At 37.1% G+C, this 20,925-nt stretch overlaps 1 protein-coding gene across 4 annotated transcripts; it reads left to right on the forward strand.

Moving 5' to 3' along the window:
- The first annotated feature begins 200 nt into the window (after positions 1 to 200).
- Positions 201 to 11,849, forward strand: LOC113115305 (uncharacterized). 4 transcript variants are annotated; one of them, XR_003293867.1, is made up of 13 exons: positions 202 to 290; positions 821 to 950; positions 1,214 to 1,376; positions 1,596 to 1,788; positions 3,184 to 3,258; positions 5,009 to 5,077; positions 5,167 to 5,220; positions 5,316 to 5,387; positions 5,844 to 5,949; positions 6,224 to 6,294; positions 8,718 to 8,816; positions 11,186 to 11,230; positions 11,329 to 11,849. XR_003293867.1 is itself a non-coding variant. In XM_026282783.1 (11 exons), exons 2-11 carry the CDS (start codon positions 833 to 835, stop codon positions 8,495 to 8,497), a joined length of 3,039 nt encoding a protein of 1,012 aa, XP_026138568.1. In that variant the 5' UTR covers positions 201 to 290; positions 821 to 832; the 3' UTR covers positions 8,498 to 8,633. The 4 variants fall into 4 exon arrangements, 3 of the variants coding, with proteins under 3 accessions (XP_026138568.1, XP_026138569.1, XP_026138571.1); XM_026282783.1 differs by lacking the exons at positions 8,718 to 8,816; positions 11,186 to 11,230; positions 11,329 to 11,849 and adding an exon at positions 6,380 to 8,633 and having other exon boundaries at positions 201 to 290; XM_026282784.1 differs by lacking the exons at positions 8,718 to 8,816; positions 11,186 to 11,230; positions 11,329 to 11,849 and adding an exon at positions 6,380 to 8,634 and having other exon boundaries at positions 225 to 290; positions 803 to 950.
- Positions 11,850 to 20,925: the final 9,076 nt, after the last annotated feature.

A 20,925-nucleotide genomic window follows, 5' to 3' on the forward strand; every position in this document is an offset into this window, starting at 1 on the left:
CATGTTCCTTAAATATCATCATATAAAGTATGAATGTGACATCAAAGCTGTAATTATTCGGTTTAATATCTGTAAATTAATGTAACGCTATTAATGTAGCGTTTCATAGATGGTTATTTAAATATATAATAATTATTATTATTATAATTATAAATCCCGTGTACATGTGCTTTAATCAGCGAGGCAAGTGTGACTGTTTGTAACTTCCTGTTTGGACCGGATACAATCTGTGCACCTGAAGCGAAGACATCTGTGGTGTGAAGCTGTTGGAAACAACTATTATATGAAAGGTTAGTAATACTGCTGTTAAACCGTTTCTCTGAGAGCTTGTGGCTCAGTTTGGCTTGTTCGTGAGTGTCTTCAGTGCTCTTTAGAAAGCAGCTAGCGCATGATGCTAATGGCGCTAGCGTGATTACTGTAAGTCTCGTCTATAAAGAGTAACATCAGACGACACTCAGCAGTGCTTGTCATTTTACATTCTTTTCGTTCACAGTATAACTGTAAAAGTAATAGAACAGTCTAGCCATCATAATAATCTGTTGTCATGGTTACAGTCTGAAGGGGAGGGGCAGTTCTGTTTACTATTATTACTGTTCAGCTTGTTTTAATTAATAAACTCAGAGATGTGCTCTTTTCACTTCCCAATATGTACTGTATATAATAGTTAAAGTCACCTTTATTTGTAGTGTGCTTTGTAGAATGCATATTGTGTCAAAGCACTTTTACAAAGATAACCAGTCAAAATAGTATATTCAGCATATGCTCAGAATACATCATATTCAACATATATTCTGTCCAACAGTTCTTATTGTTATTAAAGCAGACACAGAGGATGGCTGAAGGTGTGAGGCGAAGGAGAAAGCTGAAGCCCGTGGAGGAGGCCATACAGTTTTCACTTCAACAGAAAGACAAGAATGGACTCGAGGGCAGGTTCATCAGTCATCTTAAAGGTGAGGTAAATTAATTGATTGAGCCAAGTTAAAGGTATAGTTCACCCAAAAGTGAAGATTTTGTCATCATATAGTCACCATTAGGTTGTCTCAGTCCTGTATATCTTTTGTTGGGCAAAATAAGACATTACTAACCATTTGATGGTTTGTAAATGATGACAGAATTTTCTTTCTATGCATTTAAAGTGACTCGTGTACTAAATCTGTCTCCGGTTGATGACGTGTGGTTCTCGTGATGGTTTCACCTCTCTGTTGTTGTTTAGGGAGGGGTGTGTTCAGCTGTACTGACTTTGAGAAAGGAGATTTCCTGCTGGAATACAGAGGAGACCTCATCAGCAAAGAAGAATGTGAGCGGAGGCAAAGAATATATCACGATGCACTTAAAGTTTTCATGTTTGAGTTTCGCTACAATGGAAAACTCCTCTGGTATGTACACGTGTTTGATCTACATGTTAACTGGTAATTAATTTACATGATTCAAAATGTGTCCGTGGAAATGTCAATGATTAGAGGTCATATTTTGCTATAATTATCAGTCATGTGTTTTCAAAGCTTGGTGATGAGTGTTAAATGATTGGTGATCACAGAATATTACATCTGCTGGTCCTAAGGTTTCAGTGCTGATATTGTCTGTCTCTTGTTTAGTGTCGATGCAGCCCGAGATGACGGTTCTCTTGGGCGGCTTGTAAACGATGACCATATTAACCCAAACAGCAGGATGAAGACGATTCGTGTGGATGGAAAACCTCACTTATGTTTATTTGCCACAAGGAGCATCTGTCCTGGTGAAGAGATCACATATGATTATGGTGATTCTGAGTGGCCATGGAGATGCACGGTACTGACACCTCTATACTGTCCATTCTGACTTATTGGATTATAGTAAAGTAAAGGTATTAAACATCAGTTGTTACCTAAGTTAATGTTAGTAACTTTTTATTTTTTACATTACATGCATGTACATTCCAGTATGTCAGGATGTGTGTATGTTTACACCTGTTTCATGAGGACCATCATAAGAACATAGTCTTAACATGGTCTTGATGTCACATTGTGTGTGTGTGTTTACACCTGTGTTACGAAGACCCTGTTTTATGAGCACCATCATAAGAACATAGTCTTGTGGTTGTGTGTGTGTGTGTTTACACCTGTGTTACGAAGACCCTGTTTTATGAGCACCATCATAAGAACATAGTCTTGTGGTTGTGTGTGTGTGTGTTTACACCTGTGTTACGAGGACCCTGTTTTATGAGGACCATCATAAGAACATAGTCTTAACATGGTCTTGATGTCACATTGTGTGTGTGTGTTTACACCTGTGTTACGAGGACCCTGTTTTATGAGGACCATCATAAGAACTTGGTCTTGACTTTACTGAAGAGTCCCAGTCAAGTCAAGACTTTTTTCTAAGAGAGAATGTAATCTGTTCCATTCTTTTAAGGACAAACACAATTATTTCAAGAACTTCTTGGATACCTTTATAGCTGCTGTGCCTTGTTCAGAGTTCTTTAGGTTCTTTAGACACTGATTCTACTCAGTTATCATTTCAAAATATGTGGTGATTAAATAAAACTGACTTTTTACCAACTCCTATTTCAAGATACTTAATCTAAATATAACAATTAGACATTTTCAATATCATATGGCCACAATGGGATGTGAATGATCCATATTTAGCCTAATATTTCACATCCACGCAGCCCAATGTCATGGTGATAACTAGGGTCTTCAAATACCAGACTTTCGTCAAACAAAAGACACACTGAGATTCTTCGGTCAAACATCAAGACCATGTTCTTATGATGGTCCTCATAAAACGGGGTCCTCATAACACGGGTCTAAACACACACACACAATGTGACATCAAGACTATGTCAAGACTATGTTCTTATGACGGTCCTCATAAAACAGGGTCCTTGTAACACAGGTGTAAACACACACACACACCACCTGAAATACTGGAATATATATATATATATATATATATATATATATATATATATATATATATATATATATATATATATATATATATGCATGTAAGGTAATGCATACAAAATCATGAACATTAACTTGGGTAACACTTGAAAATTGAAATATTGATCTGAAATATTGTAATCTTACTTTTAAATCACATTGATAAAATATAAGCAAGATTATAAAATTTGTTTTATATCAGTATTTTATGTGCTCATTTATTGTCACAGATGACTAATTTGATGTTCTTTTCTAGACTCTTAGTGTGGTTGAACCGTCCACTCTTGAAGTCAACACACTGTCCGAGTCAGAAGACACAGACGTAGAGAAGGTACTGCAATTGATTGAGTGATTTTATTTTATTGTTATTTTATCGTTTTAATTTATTATTTTATTTTATTTTTTGTGGCATCATACCTGATTTATTTACAGTTGTGTTCAAAATTATTCAACACCCTTGACTTGCAAGACAATTTGCTGTGGAGGATAACATTTTATGAAATCAATTTAACGAAGGCATCAGTAAAGTATTAGAGAAAGTTTGTTAATACACTTTTGAGTGATTCTGAGAATGGAACATTGATGAATCATGATAAAATTCGAATTGGCTCTAAACATTCATGTTCAAAATTATTCAACCCCCTTTGTGCAGAATCTTTTATTCTTTAAAATCACCAATAAACGCTGTCTGTAAGTGTTTAGAAGTTTCTGTCACCTCTCTACTACAGTTTTGGCCCATTCCACACCTGAAAAAGCTTTCAGATCACTGATAATCTTGGGTTTTCACATTGCCACTGCTTTCTTCAAATTCAACCAGATATTCACAATGAGAATTAAGCCTGGAGACTGAACAGGTCACTCAAGAACACTCTGTGACTGATCCCTGAACCAAGCAGTAGTAGATTTGGATGTGTACTCTGGGATGACTGTCCTGCAGGGAAGTCCATTGATCATCAGCTTCAGTCTTTGCACCAAAGGCATCACAATTCTTGTCAAAATGGCCTGATACTTCAAAGAATCCATGATGTCCTTCATACAGTCATGATTTCCACTTCCTTCTACAGTAAAGAAACCCCATAACAGGACTGATCCACCTCCAAGTTTGAGGATGGAGATGGTGTTCTTCTGCTTATGAGTTTTGCCTGTTTTGCAGCAGACATATCACTGATCCATGGGTCCAAAAAGTTCCAGTTTGTTCACATCACTCCATATAACATTCCTCCAGAGCTCCACAAGTCTACACAAATGAACTTTAGTTATTTCAAGTCTGCCTTTTGTTCTTCTTGATCAAGAGTGGTATTCTACAAGATGTCTCAACATGAAGGCCATACTTGTCTAGTGTTCTTCTTACACACTGCTTTGAAATGGGTTTCCTCCATTCATTGGGTCATCTTGCAAGTCTTTGGCTTAACATTGCAGATTTTTCTCAGTTGCTCTGATTAAACATTTTATGATATTGTGCTTTTTCTTCCACAACCTCAAAGGTTTTCTGGTAAAACACACTTTAAGCTAAGAAATAAGGCTGAGAGCTGTGTCTCTAGGAACTTTCAATGTCTTGGAAATCTTCATATAGCCTTAGCCTTTCTAAAGTAATACAATATTTCTTCTCTTTAGCTTTTGTGAGATCTCTTTTGATATTTTAGCTACTTAACTTCAACACATGCATGGGCTAACTGTATGTGTAATGGCTCAAGCTAATTCTGTTTTTAATAGAGTTTCTAAAAGCTTAATTGTGTTTTGAGACTGTTACATTCCCCACCATGCAAATAAGTGATTTTAAAACAGCAATGTTGAATAGGGGTTGAATAACTATGACATAGCAGTATTATTAAAAAAATCTTATAACTCAAATATATTACATTATATATTGACAATATCACTTTGAATATTCAAGTGAACTGTTATAGATCCAAGTTTTATTATATCCTGGATCTTCAGAAAAGCTTGTATTTGTAAAGTACTGCAGTCTCTAGGTGGTTGAATAATTTTGAACACAACTGTATTTATTTATTTTGCTTTGGTAACTCATTTATAACATAATTATTTTATTTTAATTAAATTTTTTGATTTCATGTTTTCAGCTGAAAGTTGTCAGTGATCAGTCAGAGTTGGACTCCAGTATCTGTGCAGCCTCTGAAGGACTGGAAAAGGTAATTCATTATCAATTTGTACAGTCCCTGAATCCTTTGTCTGCAGTAGAATGTTTATTTATTTTTTATTTCTGTTTCCTTAATTTCAGGTGACTCTGAAGAAGGACCAGTTACTATTGGATGATCAGGACTGTGTTGAGAAGGTAATTAAATGTGCATTGCATATTTTATGAAATGTTAGATTGATGTTGCAAGAAATCATCTCTACATAAGTCTTGCTTTTTTTCATTGTTTTCAGATGTCACCTGTCAAAGAGCATGTGTTGAATGAGGAGCAGAGCTTTTGTGCCCCAGTTGAAGGAGTTAAGGAGGTATTCACATGTTTCGGATGAACTGTTATTTCAGTGCAACAGTGATTGCTCTGAAGTCCATGTCTGCATGAACTGTACACTTTGCTGTTACTAAATGCATGTATTTAGTGACCTGTTTTCACTTTCAGTAATATTAGTCGATGTCTGAATCAGGGGTGTCCAGACTCGGTCCTGGAGGGTCAGTGTCCTGCAGAGTTTACACCGGCCCTCCAGGACCGCTCTAAATGTAGATTTGTAGTAATATATTGACCAGAACCTTTTAAGGTCTGTAACGTAAATGTTTTTAATGATTGTAAGTGATCTTATTAACTAAATGACCACAACTTCCCTGTCATTAAAAATACATTCAATTATTATTGAAAGACAATGCAGCTCGTAATGTAGTATCACATGTATGTTTTAGAATCTTTCTTTGTTGCTTTAATTTAACACTCACTGATGTTTTTTTCTTCACAGGTCTGCAGACATGTTGTGGTCACTTCAGCAATATCAAGCATGGATAAATGTGCTGAATGTGTGGGACCTGTTGCAGCTCTCAAGTGGATTGGCCTGAGATGTAAATGTTAGTATGGTGATTTGTACTCTATACATCATGACACTTCTATTTTTATCATTTTAGTATCACTAATCAACGTTATGAAGTCAGTTCAAAATGGTATAACTGTTGAGTTTGGCAGTAGGAGAGAAGGAGATTTCAGACCATTGCTAATGCACAGATATGTAATACCATTAATAATAATAGGAGTGTTACATTGTTTTCACCTTATTCTACGTTTAGGCATAGAATCTCGTGTTAGCGGTTGAACGTGTCCTGACATGTGACATTTCTTTTATAGTGTGCTCCAGTTTTTGGCATAAGTCCTGCTATCTGAAGCTTCATGAATGGGATGGAAGACGGTCATCGTGTGTAAGAAAATATTTGATTTGATACATTTGTTCCATATTTTTGAGTTATCGGTGCTGTAAATTAATCATAAATATTTTGACAATAGGAAGTAAGTTCAGAGGAAGATGAGCTGTCAGATGAGGATTACATACCTCAGTCAGAGTCAGACCATCAGTCAGACAGTTCAGATGAGTTGACAACAAGACCAGCACGTTACGACCAAGCTAAACTCTTAGATATACAGGAAGCTGCGTCATCTAAGTTTAGTGAACATCTGAGATCAGATGTAACTACCCTGAATGTGTCTAAGGGCAAAGGAAAAGGAGTCCTGAAGGTCATGGAAGCAGCAAGTGTGTATGATGAGTCTGATTTAATGTGTCATGAGGAGCAGTTCACTGATTTTGAGACAGACAGTGAATCAGACTTTCCCAGAAAGCAAGGCTCAGTGGTATGCAGGTCAACAGATGTGCTAATGTCATCACCTCAATCACAAAATAGTAAGCTTTTGAATTCAAAAAGCACAGTAACATTGAGAGAAGAGAGGGAACGCAGCATGGCTGGAGGTGATCATTGTGTGCAGTCACCAAAAATCTCCTGTTCAGCAAATAGGAAGAATTATTGTTACATCTGTGGCAAACCTCAGTCCAAGTTAGCGCGCCATTTGAAAACTCATATGGCTGAAGTTGAAGTTGTTCAGGCTTTGTCACTCCCAGTTCACTCAAAAGAACGTAAAGCAATGCTGCAAAAGCTCAGGAACAAGGGCAACTTTCAGCATAACACTGACGTTTTACAGTCTGGAGAGGGGGCTCTTAAAATAAAACGAGCACCAAAAAGAAAGTGTGATTCAAAGCAGTTTTTGCATTGCATGTACTGCAAAGGGTTGTTTGTACGGAGAGATCTGTGGCGTCATTTAAAAAGATGTCCCTCAAAACCAGCAGCTGACAGTGAAGAGCAAGGGAGGAGGAGAGTCTTGGGCCTGGCATCTATGGCAGAGTCTTCATTCAGTCAGCACATATCACAAGGAGTTTGGAAACTCTTAGGTGTGATGAAGCAGGATGACATTTCCGCTGTGGTCAAAAATGACCTGAGTATTCTTCAGCTTGCACAGTCGTTTTTTAACAAACATGGTCATGACCCTACCAAATTTGAGTATATTCGACAAAAACTCCGTGAAGTTGGAAGATTGTTGCTGACTTTGCGTAGACAGTTTTCTGTGTACAGTCTTGAAGAAGCTCTGAAACCTGCCAATTTTCATAGACTTATTCGAGCGGTTCAAATGGTGTCTGGCTATGATGATGAGAGCCACTGCTACCAAAGCCCAAGCCTTGCCCTGAAACTGGGGCATTCGTTGAATAAGATTTGCGAAATCATTCAGTGCCGAGCACTGATGTCTGAAGACAAGGAATTGATCTCATCAACAGAGACCTTCAAAAAGCTCTACTCCTCAAAGTGGTCTGAGATGATCTCACACACTGCTTTGGTGACACTGAATGAGGCCAAATTTAACAAGCCATCAACACTTCCCTTCACCCAGGATGTCCAGTCTCTTCATCAGCTCCTTGAGAAGACTGCAGATACTGCTTTTCAGAAACTACAAGAGACTGCATCTCCTCAAAGCTATGCAGAACTGGCCAAAGCAACACTCACCAGAATCATTGTTTTCAACCGCAGACGTGCAGGAGAGGTCTCTAAAATGCCGCTGAAGGCTTTCAATGAAAGGGACGGCACTTCTCTCCATGAAGATGTAGCGATGGGCCTGAGCAAGTTTGAGCAGAAACTCTGCAGCCATTTCAGTCGAGTTGAGATCAGGGGGAAGAGGGGAAGAAAGGTTGCGGTTCTTCTCTCTCCTGATATGGTCGATGCCCTGATGCTACTGGTCAGCAGGAGAGGTACATGTGGAGTGCTAGACACTAATACTTTCTTGTTTGCTCGGCCAAACTGCCAGAGTTACTACAGAGGCCAGGACTCTCTGAGGGTATATGCAGGGGAATGTGGAGCTCAAAATCCAGAATTTCTCAGATCCACTCATCTTCGCAAGCACGTGGCTACGCTCTCTCAAATCCTAAACCTGAAAAACAACGAGTTAGATCAGGTTGCTGATTTCTTAGGGCATGACATCCGTGTCCACCGTGATTATTACAGACTGCCAGAAGCCACTACTCAGCTTGCTAAAATATCAAAGCTACTGTTAGCCATGGAAAAGGGCTGCCTTCCTAATCTTTAAGGCAAATCCCTTGATGACATTGAGATTGAAGGTACGTCCATCCTAGCATGTTTAGCACAGCGGGTCTTTTAAACTCACAGGGAGGTTTAAGAAAAGTAATCTCTGAAATATGTCTTGTGTTCTTTGTCATTAGGAATGGTTTATAAATGGTGTGTGATTGTGTTATTTCACTTCTGAATGCAGATGTTTTTCATGTTCTGAGTTTTATTTTTCATTGAAGATGAGATCAACATGACGGATTCTGATGACAGTGATCCTGAAGAAAGTGAATCTGATGATGAGGCTCTTGCTGGAGCTGTGGGAAACTCCAGTAATGCTGGTATGTGTCAGCTAAGTTTTTTTTATTTTTAAATCATCAAAGTCAAAAATTATATTGGGTAACACTTTATTTTAGGGTCTCTAAACTACAGTGGTTTGAAAGTGTTGGCCCCCTTCCTGATTTCTTATTTTTTTGCATGTTTGTCACACTAATGTTTCAGATTATCAAACAAATTTAAATATTAGTCAAAGGTAACAAATTTAAAAGTAAACACATGCAGTTTTTAAATGAAGGTTTTTATTATTAAGGGAAAACAAAATCCAAAACTACATTGCCCTTTGTTCAGAAGTGCCCCCCCCCCCACCTTTGAAACTGGTTTATCACACCTGAGTTCAGTTTCTCCAGCCACACCTCTTCACAGTTAAGAAATCTCTTTAATAGGACCTGTCTGATAAAAAGTGAAGTAGACCAAAAGATCCTCAAAAAACTAGACATCATGTCGACATTCAAAAATATGCAGACACAAATGATAAAGAAAGTAATTGAGATCTATCAATCTGGAAAAGGTTATACAGTTTTGGGACTCCAATGAACCACAGTGAGAGCCATTTTTCACAAACTAAAAAAAAGTAAAAAGTTTATTTGATTAGTGTTTTTTTACGATACAAATCATTGCAAAGCAACTTCACATAAAATTAAGTTTCTACACTATTTAGTAGTAGCTTATAAGTGGTGACTGTCAGTTTATGTGCATATGACAGGAATCAGACATAATCAACCAGACGATGAAAACTATTAACAGCAATTATAATGTGTTTGCATAGTAAGCAGCAATATTTGTTAGTTCTGTATGTTGTTTCAGTGTTAACATCATCTGAGTTCCTCTGAGGGGTTGGCATCATCTCTTCTCAGGTGTTCTGGATCCAGACTGGAGCTTGTGTAAATCCTAGTTTCCACAGGATGTCAATCCCATCAGAAACAGAGAAACAAATAGAGACATCATTAGCATAGCTGCTGTTCCAACCAAGTACAATTAATTAGTTTAACCCAAGCTAAATTTGATCAGATACAACTGCAGTCACAAATTATGAGATGCATTATTGCTCATTGAAAAATATGTTTTTAATCTAGATTTAAACATAGAGAGTGTGTCTGAACCCCGGACATTATCAGGAAGGCTATTCCAGAGTTTGGGAGCCAAATGTGAGAAAGCTCTACCTCCTTTAGTGGACTTTGCTATTCTAGGAACTACCAAAAGTCCAGCGTTTTGTGACCTTAGGGTGCGTGATGGGTTGTAACGTTGTAGAAGGCTAGTTAGGTACGCTGGAGCTAAACCATTTAGGGCCTTATAGGTAAGTAATGATAATTTGTAACCGATACGGAACTTAATAGGTAGCCAGTGCAGAGACTGTAAAATTGGGGTAATATGATCATATTTTCTTGACCTCGTAAGGACTCTAGCTGCTGTATATGGTGGTCGTAGTGTCATGGTCTGCTTCTGGACCTGGAAAACTTACTGTGATAAATGGAGAAATCTGCTGTTTACCAAAAAATCCTGAAGGAGAATATCTGGCCATCTGTTGTGACCTCAAGCTCAAGCAAACTTGGGTTCTGCAGCAGGATAATGATCCAAAACACACCAGCAAGTCCACCTCTGAATGGCTGAAGAAAAACAAAATGTAAGAGTGGCCTGGTCAAAGTCCTGACCTGAATCCTATTGAGTGACTTTAAAAAGTTGTCCATGCTTGAAAACCCTCCAATGTGGCTGAATTACAATTCTGCTTAGATGAGTGGACCAAAATTCATCCACAGCGCTGTAACAGACTTTACATTTAATTGGAAGTTATCGCAAACACTTGATTGCAGTTGTTGCTGCTTAGGGTAGCCAAACCGATTATTAGGTGTAGGGGCAAACATTTTTCACACAGGGTAATGTAGTTTTGGTTTTTGTTTTCCCTTAATAATAAAAACCTTCATTTAAAAACTGCATGTTGTGTTCATTGGTTTTCTTTGACTTATATTTACATTTGTTCGATGATCCGAAACATTAAAGTGTGATAAACATGCAAAAAAATAAGGAACCAACACTTTTTCACACCGCTGTAGTTTCTTATTAGTGTGCGTAGTAGTAGTAGTAGTGGTGGTGGTGGTAGTAGTAGTAGTAGTAAGCACTTATTAATAGCTTATTTTACATGACCTTATTCTACATCCCTAATCCTACCCAATACCTTAATGTAACAACTATCTTATTTACTTTTATAAGCAGAAAATTAGGAATTTGAGGGAAAAGTTGTAGTTAATAGTGTTCCCTATTATAAAGTGTTACCTTGTATTATATTAGTCCAGCATTTATAACAGGATATTACTAAAATATATATATATTATTTATTTTTAATTTATTTATTTTTTTAATGACTGATTGTCTGCAGGTGTTCAGAAGATGCCCATTGAGAGCACCACTGAACTTCCTGAAGGTACCAGAGGTTTAAATTGCAATGGCACCATCAATGTTGCAAAGCACATGAGCTCTCGTAGAGTTAGAACTCATTAAAGTATGTATTCTTCTGTACAGAGAGTGAGAGTGAGGCAGAAACTGAAAACCCACGGAGAGGGCAGAAGGTGTCCTGGTCAAACGCTGAAGTTACAGCTGTAATGAAACATTTTAAGGGCCACATAGCTAAAGGAAAACTGGCCACACTGACTGAATGCCAGCAGTGTAAATCTGCTGAGGATCCTGTTTTGGTGAGACGCAGTGCACAGAACATAAGGGATTTTGTAAGAAATCGAGGAATTAGCTTAAAAAGGAAAACCCAAAGCAAGTGATGTTACAGTACATTTTGTGTGTTCTTGATGCCATTCAATTAACATTAGCACTTTGGCTGTTGTTTTTATTTCCCATAGTGCAATACTGTTATGGCAGCAGTTCATACGAATATCTCCTTGTAGAAATCGAGGTTGAATGTTAGTTTGTCAAAAATTACAAAATTGTGTCAATTTCTCATTGATTTTTGGATGACCTGTCCCTTAAAGAGAATTTAACTTCCAGAATGAAAACTGTCATCATGTACTCACCCTCCACTTGATCCAGACCTGCATCAGTTTCTTTCTTCTGTTGAACACAAAACAAGATCTGTTAGTATCTGAACAGTTAATGGGCATCATTGACTTCCATAGTATTTTTTTTTTTTCTTCGTACTATAGAAGTTAACGGTGCCCATCAACTGTTCATAAACTAACAGATCTTGTTTTGTGTTCAACAGAAGAAAGAAACTGATGCAGGTCTGGATCAAGTGGAGGGTGAGTACATGATGACAGTTTTCATTCTGGAAGAAAACCATTCCTTTACAGATAAATCGGTTTCTCTACACATCTGCAGCATGTATTGTGTGCTCAGAGAGTTAATCTCATGTACACTGTGTGTTTAGTGAGGTACTTACAACATGATGATTGCCTTTTGATTTGATTTATAGTTTTTTTTTTTTTTTTTTTTTTTTTTTTTTTAGTTGGTGAACTACACTTAATTATTTGATGTTTGTTTTGTGTGGCATTCCTTTTTTTTTTTTTTAAAGATTACCCGTTTAATTAATTGGCGAATTTGACAACATGTTTATTTTTATTTCACAAATTTAAGTCATTATTAAAGTACTTCTAAAACACATTGGTGTCTGTAATGTTGTGTATTGTGTTAAAGATCATGTACTCTTTAACCACCTCAGTCTTGGTAATGCAGCATAGGGACATGTCTGTGTGTTGTGTATGGGGTCACGTACCTGTAAAACACATTGGTCCCTGTAATACAGAGAATGGACATGTTTTGTGTATTGTAAAACGAGTGTCCTCATAAATCAATCGGACCCTATAAGTCCCAATTATGTAATGGGCGGGAACATTATAGGAGGGGCGTGACAGTCCTTGTGTACCACCAAAATATCATATTGTCATATTATCAATTCTATTGTGTGTAAAGAAAATCCAAAGTGATATTTGTGTTCTGCAGAGTAAAACAAATTTTTTGATAGTTTTATCATCTCTGTAGGACACCGGGAAAGGGGTGTCCCCTTAAACCACCATCCAACTGGTTTGGCCATCAGAGTACTGCTAAACCACAAAAACCAGTATGTGTGTGTGTGTGTGTGTGTGTGTGTGTGTTTGCAGTCAGAAATGTCCAGTAACAAGTTGTGTATGCATAGGTATATATGTGACCCTGGACCACAAAACCAGCCTTAAGTATACATTTTTCTAAATTAATATTTAAACATCACATGAAAACTGAACAAATAAGCTGTCCATGCATTCACAGTTTATTAGGATCGGACAGTATTTGGCTGAGATACAACTATTTGAAAATCTGGAATCTGAGGATGCAAAAAAATCTAAAGAGAAAATCGCCTTTGAAGTTGTCCAAATGAACTCTTAGCAATGCATATTAGGAATAAAAAAATAAGTCTTGATACATATATACATATATATATATATGGTAGGAAATTTACAAAATATATGAATGGAACATGATATTTACTTAATATCCTAATGATTTTTTGACATAAAAGAAAAATATTTTTTGGCTATTGCTAAAAATATACCCCAGCGACTTAAGAAAGGTTTTGTGGTCCAGGGTTACATAGAGTTATAGTTATATAAAATATATAAAGACTAAATATGACAGTATACATCATAATAAGTTCTCTTTCAGTCGGAACGTCACGTCGGTGACCAATGAATTGGGATATCGTTTCAATAGACCAATCTACTTCGAGTGTAAACAAGCCAATGCACATTCGCATGCGATTATTACATCCAGCTGAAGATGATCACAGCGCGAGTATAAAAAGGCAGCAGATGCAATGCAAACAGCACCAGCTTTTGCTTCAGAGCCAAGCAACAACATTGTTCTGTGCCATCCAAGTGTCTTCACTGAGCTACGAGTTTAATGCTTAAAGTTTGAAGCTTTTGGTGTTGGTGGTACAGCGCTTCAGCGGTGGTCATTCCTGTCTCGAGAGGGTTGCACATTTAAGGTTGCACTACCCTCCTGTAGTGCAACAAGCAGCCATTCCCCTGTGTGCCTCAACACATAAAAGAACATTTACCTGAAAGTAGGGTGACCACCCGTCCCGCGTAGCATGTGCGCGCACAGCTTTTGAAGCCCAATTCTTGGGTCCCACAAATTGAGACTCGGATATGGTTCCCCGAACTAGTGCTAGTGCCCCTCCCTGACGGATTACTGATGGGGCACCCTATAAAAACTGGGGCGAGACCTCTGGTAAACTTCATGTCGGGTTCCTGGATGAGACGCAGAGGTTCAAGGCTGTCTCCCTCCACCCTCAAAGTCCAGTTTGCTGTGATTGCTGCATACCAAGATCCCGTAGTAGGGAAGTCGTTGGGTAAGTATGACCTGGTCAACAGGAGGTTAAATCCTTCCCGACCCCTTTCCATACCCTCTTGGGTCCTGTCTCTAGAGCTTAAATCATTACAGCAGGGCCCATTTGAGCCTTTGCACTCCTTGAGAACCAGTAGAAGGCAGGGTTCCATATGAGAGACCTGAGTGGATCCCATATGTGTAAAGTGATATATATGTGTTTCCCCAGCAGACTTCTGCCATTTTCCAAGAGGTTTTCAATCACCTCCAATTTTCCATATGCACCTACACAGATGTTTATATGTGTATTTGCTACATAAACCTCCTTCAGTAAGGACGAAGCTTCCACAACGTCCCTGTTCCAAGTGGAACATGTAAGTTTTCCCAGTGTTATCCAATCTCACTGAGTGGGAAGTGCTTCGACAATGGTGAATGGAACTACTTGTTGTGTCCTGCATCCATAGTGCTTTGGTAAGGAATTCCAATTCATCAGTGACCATGACGTAGAGAGTGACCAACTGAAAGTGAATGTCTCGGTTATGTATGGTAACACTCTTTCTCTGAAGGAGGCAACAGAGATGTCACATCACGTCCCATCTCCAGAGCTGCTATACCACAGCTAAGAGGCTTAGGTCACTGGCTTGGCTCCTCAGTGAAAACCTGGTATGCATTGCACCTGCTGCTGCTTTATGCTGTGATCAACTGCAGCTGGATGCAATAATTGCATGCCAATGTGCAATGGTTCGTTTAGTTTACAATCGAAGTAGATTGTCCTATCGAAGCGATATACCAATTCATCAGTCACTGATGTGATGTCTCCATTCCCTCCTTAAGGGAATGAGGGTTACCATACGTAACCAAGACTGTACAATGATTTTATTTCAGTTGGAGATGTAAATTAAGTGGAGTAGAATGCCAGCATGTCAAACACTGCAACGGGTGTTCGTTTAATGAAGGTACGTCAATAGAACAGCTCAGTTGATTATAATGAGAGCAATCTAGTTTTGTCAGACACTGCAATGACACTTGCTGCCACACTGATGTATTTTCCATATCGCATGCAAGCAGTCATTTAGAATATGCTTTTATTCAAATCAGCTTACAGCGCACTCATCATCATCCACCTGCAGTAGATTGCATGCTTTACGGAACACAGACTAAAGAACAATAATTTATCATAAATATTGTAGAACCAATTCTAATTCACAATTTAAAGACTATGTGATTGAATCTCACAGAAACTGTTAAGACTTTTTAGGATGAAGCTAAATCAGTATAGCAACATTGTTGCAATCAAATGGAGTTTAAGTTTGTGTATCCTTAAACTGTAATGAACATAATGATAATGTCACAATATATATAAAATATATTTGGTCCTGAATGTCAAAAATGGGTTTCATTTCCTTTAATTTAATTATGAGGTGAAATGTGTGGGAAACTAAATGTACAGTTTACAGTAAATCCTCAATAAAGTCACAGTAAATGACTTTATTATGTGATGGAAGAAATGTAAAAACACCATGTTCTGAAGGTATATGTAACACTGAAACCTGAAAGAATGAATTACATTTGAAAGTGAAAGAGTGACATGACATACAGCCAATTATGGTGACCCATACTCACAATTCGTGCTCTGCATTTAACCCATCCAAAGTGCACACACACAGCAGTGAACACACACACACACACACACACACACACTGTGAACACACACCCGGAGCAGTGGGCACCATTTATGCTGTGGCACCCGGGGAGCAGTTGGGGGTTCGGTGCCTTGCTCAATAAATATATATTTTACAATATGTTTAAATTGAAAACTTAATTTAATTACTTTAATTACAGGATGTTTTACTGTATTTTTGATTAAATAAATCTAGTTTTGATAAGACTTGTTTCAAAACATACAAACAAAATATTACCATAAATTTGTGATAACGAGAAATACAATTCTCAAATATGACATATAAACTTGTGAGATTAACAATAACAAACAACCATGTTTCCTACTCTTCTCTTGAATTTGCCTCCCTGTTTTTATTGAGCAACAATGAAGTAAGTCAAATCACCTTTCCTCTCACATAAACCCTGCTCACACATACCGACATCCACCCACCCACAGGGACCACTGATGTTGTGTCTCTGTCCTCACTATGTGTGTGTGTGGTTGGTGGCACTAATTAATTGAGCGGCAGGAGAGGAGAGTGATGGTTATCTGCTGCATTTCTCTAATCGCCCCACAGCTTCATTCTGTAATGTCATCCAGTCCCAGCCGTCACCCCTTCCCCTTCACAACCACCACAGCCTGAAGAGACACTTCCACTGATGCGCAAATACTCTTGCGCACACACACACGCTGAAGCCTTTGGCATAAAAACACCCTTGCAACATACAGTTCTCACATCAACCTACAAACATATCTGCACACAAGAGCAGATGGATGTTTGTTTGACATGACAAGTTTCTTTACTTAATTATTTTTTTTTATTTCAATATAATATATATATATATATATATATATATATATATATATATATATATATATATATATATATATATATATATATATATAATTTTTTTTTTAAGTAAAGAAACTTGTCATGTCAAGCAAACACCCATCTGCACTTGTGTGTTCCAATTAATGCTTCCATAATGTTTCAAATGAATTATCAAAATAAGGTTTAACTTTAATTAATATAGTTCTTTAACCAAAACTGCATTCTTTTGTTGTTGGTGTTGTTGTTGAATAGTAAATATAAAAAGATATATAAAAACTAATTCAAAATACATATGTTGTTTTAGTACCAGCAGTTGAAACTTATTGCGACCAAATATTAAATGAGAGATTAAAGGGGACATCAGATGCCCATTTTCCACAAGTTGGTATGATTCTATAGGGTCTTCATAAGAAGTCTATAACATAGTTTGGCTACACTTTTACCTTGTAAATACCTTTCCATTTACAGTGACCTGTTTTGGTGCATGTCCCTTTAAATGCTTAAAAAGGGGTTGCATTACCTTCAAAAACAAAGGTAATCCACTGCTTCTTCAGCCGCTCAGATGTTGGGAGTAAATGACGACTGCTATGTTCATTATTACATCCAACAACAAAACACCTCAGTCGCTTAGGATACATTCTTGTCAACACCCGCTCCGGCGTCGAAACAATGGCGGACTGATGACAGCTCACTCAGGGCAGGGAAGGTAAAACGCCATAGTCAATTAACAATTGTGGGAGATACCTCGGTCTATGTGATGTCACTCTGCCAAAAATCAGTGAACAGTATGATCTGAGAAAGTGATTATGATTTGTGGGGATTAAAAAAAAAGAAAGAAAGAAAAAACATTGGGCGGATTATCATTATAGTGGTTCCGTATGAAGAAAGTGCTCAGAAAATCAATGGCACACAGCTACCTGAATGTACGGCCATCTACATTATGCTGCCTCAAAAAGACAAAGCGTATCAGGAAGGACTACAGACAGTCACCTAACACAGACTCTTTTCTTTTTTCTGCCCACTTGTAAACTGCTCAGGGCCATATGAGCTACAATATTCAGGAATAGTTTCTACCCCAGTGCCATATGACATTGGATAATAATAATGATACTGAACATTTCATAATTGCAACTTGTCACTTTATTGTCTTCTTTTCCTGTCACTTATTGTCTTTTTGTACACATGTATATTTGTGTGAACATAGCAGTGATATTGTATTCTGTCCATAATCTGTGGAGAAGCATTTGAGAAAGTTTCTCATTGTACTCGTACATTTTTATTTGTCCTGTCAAGTTAAGAAAAAAAGACTTCGTGACCAGTTACAGAGTCTTAAATGTTTAAATTTGACATTAAATTTAAAGACCGAAAGTTCATGTCGTGTTATTTGTCAGCTATCCTGATTCACATAACTACAGGTATTTATGGAAAAAATATGTTGCAATATTTTGCAACAACTGTGCAAGATTTTGTCTAGTGGCTGACAATGTTTTTATGTAATAACATTATAATTAGAAGTGCTGTGTGTTTTCCAGATAACAACAGAAATGTCAGTTACGGCAGATAATCCATAAAAGACTCTGACATGACATCTCATGTATTTCTAAGAGCTACCTGACCACAACAACACAGTCAAAGAGCCGGTGGTTTATTTTTATGTACATTATACCAATTAAGCCTGCACAAAAATGCTTTCAAAAGCGTCTGTCCACTGCATATTCTGATTCATACCCCTGCTGTTCTGCAATGTGTGAGAATGTGAATGGAATGTGACACATTTCCTGCTGTGACGTTGGATAAAAATACAGACCTGTGGCTGGGGGCATTTTGTCTCCTGCAGCACCCTGCCAGCTCTGTCCTTGTGTCCATTTGTCAACAGATACGTCCAATCGCTCTTTGCCACCTGGGCAAATCAGCACCCTATCACTTGAGAAATGACAATTTGATTCCCAGTCAAACTCCAGAGCCTATCGTGATTCTGGATACGACAGTCTTTCCCTTAAGGCCAATAATAAAAAAAGGAAAAGAAATATATAGTAAGAATACCAAACGCAGCAACCAGTTGCAGTGACACGCGGTGGGAAAATGAGGGAGATATGGAGTATAAAATGATAACAATTTGTTTATGATGGGGTTGCGGTGACAATATAGAAAGATGCTATCATACCTCGTGCTGATAAGCATTGATCGATGAGCATGACACTTTTTGGCATACTGTTAAAACCTTTATTGTATAAGTGTTTGACTGAGAGTACATAAAAAATCTGGCTTTAAAATCTTGAAATAAGCATTTACTAAATGGCCACTTTGGTTATTTCAGCCTACCCGGGGCACTAAATGCCCTAAAATGCTGTTGAAGAATTTAAATTAGTATTTTTTGACACTCAATGTTCTTATTAAGAAGTCTTAAGAATTATAAATGTATGTAATTCTGAAAATAATAAAGCGAGTCATGATCAGGTTATAAAATGCAATCAAAATATAACTTGCTCCACCCTGAAACGGCTTTTCATTCCAGCTGATTTCATTATGATGGTGCGGATGAGATCTCAAATTCAAACTCCATCCTAAATATCCTTTATATTTTGTGCAAGTGAAATAAGTTGTGAAGTGTGTTCATGTTGAATTTAACCAAAACATTTCTTTAAAAAAACAGAGAAACCAGCACTACGGCAAAAAACAAATAAACAAACAAATAAATAAACAAATAAATAAAAAATAAAATAAAAAGCAGTTAAATCTTATAAACAGTCATAGACCTATTTCATGAGGTTTCATTTTTGAATGAATCCATAACACTGTTTTGATACAGAAATGTAAACTGAAAACAACAACAAAAATTAGCATTTTCTGTAAAAAAAAAAAAAATGGAAAGAATTTGAACTGACCTCATGTCAGTTATTATGAAAGTCATAATACATTTTGACTGGATGAAAAATATTCATAAAAAATATAACCAATTACATGGAAATAACAGGGGGCAAAGACATCAATATAGATTTCATAGAATCACTTTTAAAAATGTCAATAAAAAATGTCAAACTATCAAACATGTCAAAACAATAAAAAAAACATGTTATTTAGCAACAGACACTGGATATTTCACTTTGAAACAGGTGTGAAACATGCTACAAGCAATGCAATATAATTTTTCAACCATTTTTACCCACAGGCACTTTTCTCATGTTTACTAACCTCATTTAATAAAGAAAAATTATATAGCTCATAGCACTACTTGTGGACATGACACCTAAAAAAGTGCAGCTACCTATTTAATGTTTTGTAGAAGTGTAGCCATACAGTACTAACATATTTTCAGTGAGCCTGGGATGCGCAAAGTGAAGCCAAAGAGGAGCAGGAGAAAGGAGCAAGAAGCAGGAGAACAGTGTTGCACGTGTGTGTAGATGTAAAGAGATCACTACTTGTCAGGAAAACAAGTTTGATGAATATAGCAGCAGGTGAGATAAACCCATTATCACATCTCCCACCACCTCAGACACCTAATGCTGATGTGGATGGGACGAATCAATGGTAAATTTTTAGAATCTCAACAGGTGTTTATTTTTAGTCAATGGACACTTTAAGGACAAACAGTGGGGCAGTTTAATGTGTGACTTTCAACTTGTGTAATTACAAAGCTTGAATGTGTAACGATTTCCTATAGCAAAGTCCTTTTTAAAATAAACATACAAAATCAAACAGGTACAGTCAGTTAGGCCATCTGTTAACACAATTTATAGTGTTGATGAGTTTCGAACTTTTTTGTTGTTGTGACAGCTCGGTCTCACAAAGGAGATGTTGATGTATCAATGTCTGTCTAAACAACTGGCAAAATGTTTTTTTCTGGTAATGTTTTTAACCTAATTTTAGAGGATTATAAACTGTAAAATATCTGGATAGTTTCCTTAGTTAAACTGAAGTACATTTCAGCACATTTATTCCCCATGGGATGCCAGTTATGACCACAACATGTAATCATTGGTTTAACATTCATTACTTCTGCTTAAATGAATACATGACTGCATAATTTGTAGTATCTTATAGAACTGTATATTTCTGCCATATGATCATTACTTTTCATCTCTGATAACAGATTACGGACCCACTTTATATTAAGTGGCCTTAACTACTATGTACTTACATTTTAATTAATAATTTAGTACAATGTACTTATTGTGTACATACATGTTTTTACATTGTACTTAGATTTAAAAAAACTACATGTAATTACATCTGTATTTAATTTCTGTAATTACATTTATAATTACACTGTTGACCCATACTTTACACCTTAACCCACCCTTAAACTTACCCATACCTC

This window comes from Carassius auratus, chromosome 15 (assembly GCF_003368295.1).
Source record: "Carassius auratus strain Wakin chromosome 15, ASM336829v1, whole genome shotgun sequence".
In the NCBI taxonomy this organism is placed as follows: Eukaryota; Metazoa; Chordata; class Actinopteri; order Cypriniformes; family Cyprinidae; genus Carassius; species Carassius auratus.

What these genes read in the sequence shown, in the direction of transcription:
- LOC113115305 (XM_026282783.1), top strand. Translation starts at nt 833, where the DNA reads ATGGCTGAAGGTGTGAGGCGAAGGAGAAAGCTGAAGCCCGTGGAGGAG. An exon ending in AAGACACAGACGTAGAGAAG is followed by an intron (nt 3,259 to 5,008) that starts GTACTGCAATTG and finishes TCATGTTTTCAG; the next exon opens with CTGAAAGTTGTCAGTGATCA. An exon ending in GATTGGCCTGAGATGTAAAT is followed by an intron (nt 5,950 to 6,223) that starts GTTAGTATGGTG and finishes TTTCTTTTATAG; the next exon opens with TGTGCTCCAGTTTTTGGCAT.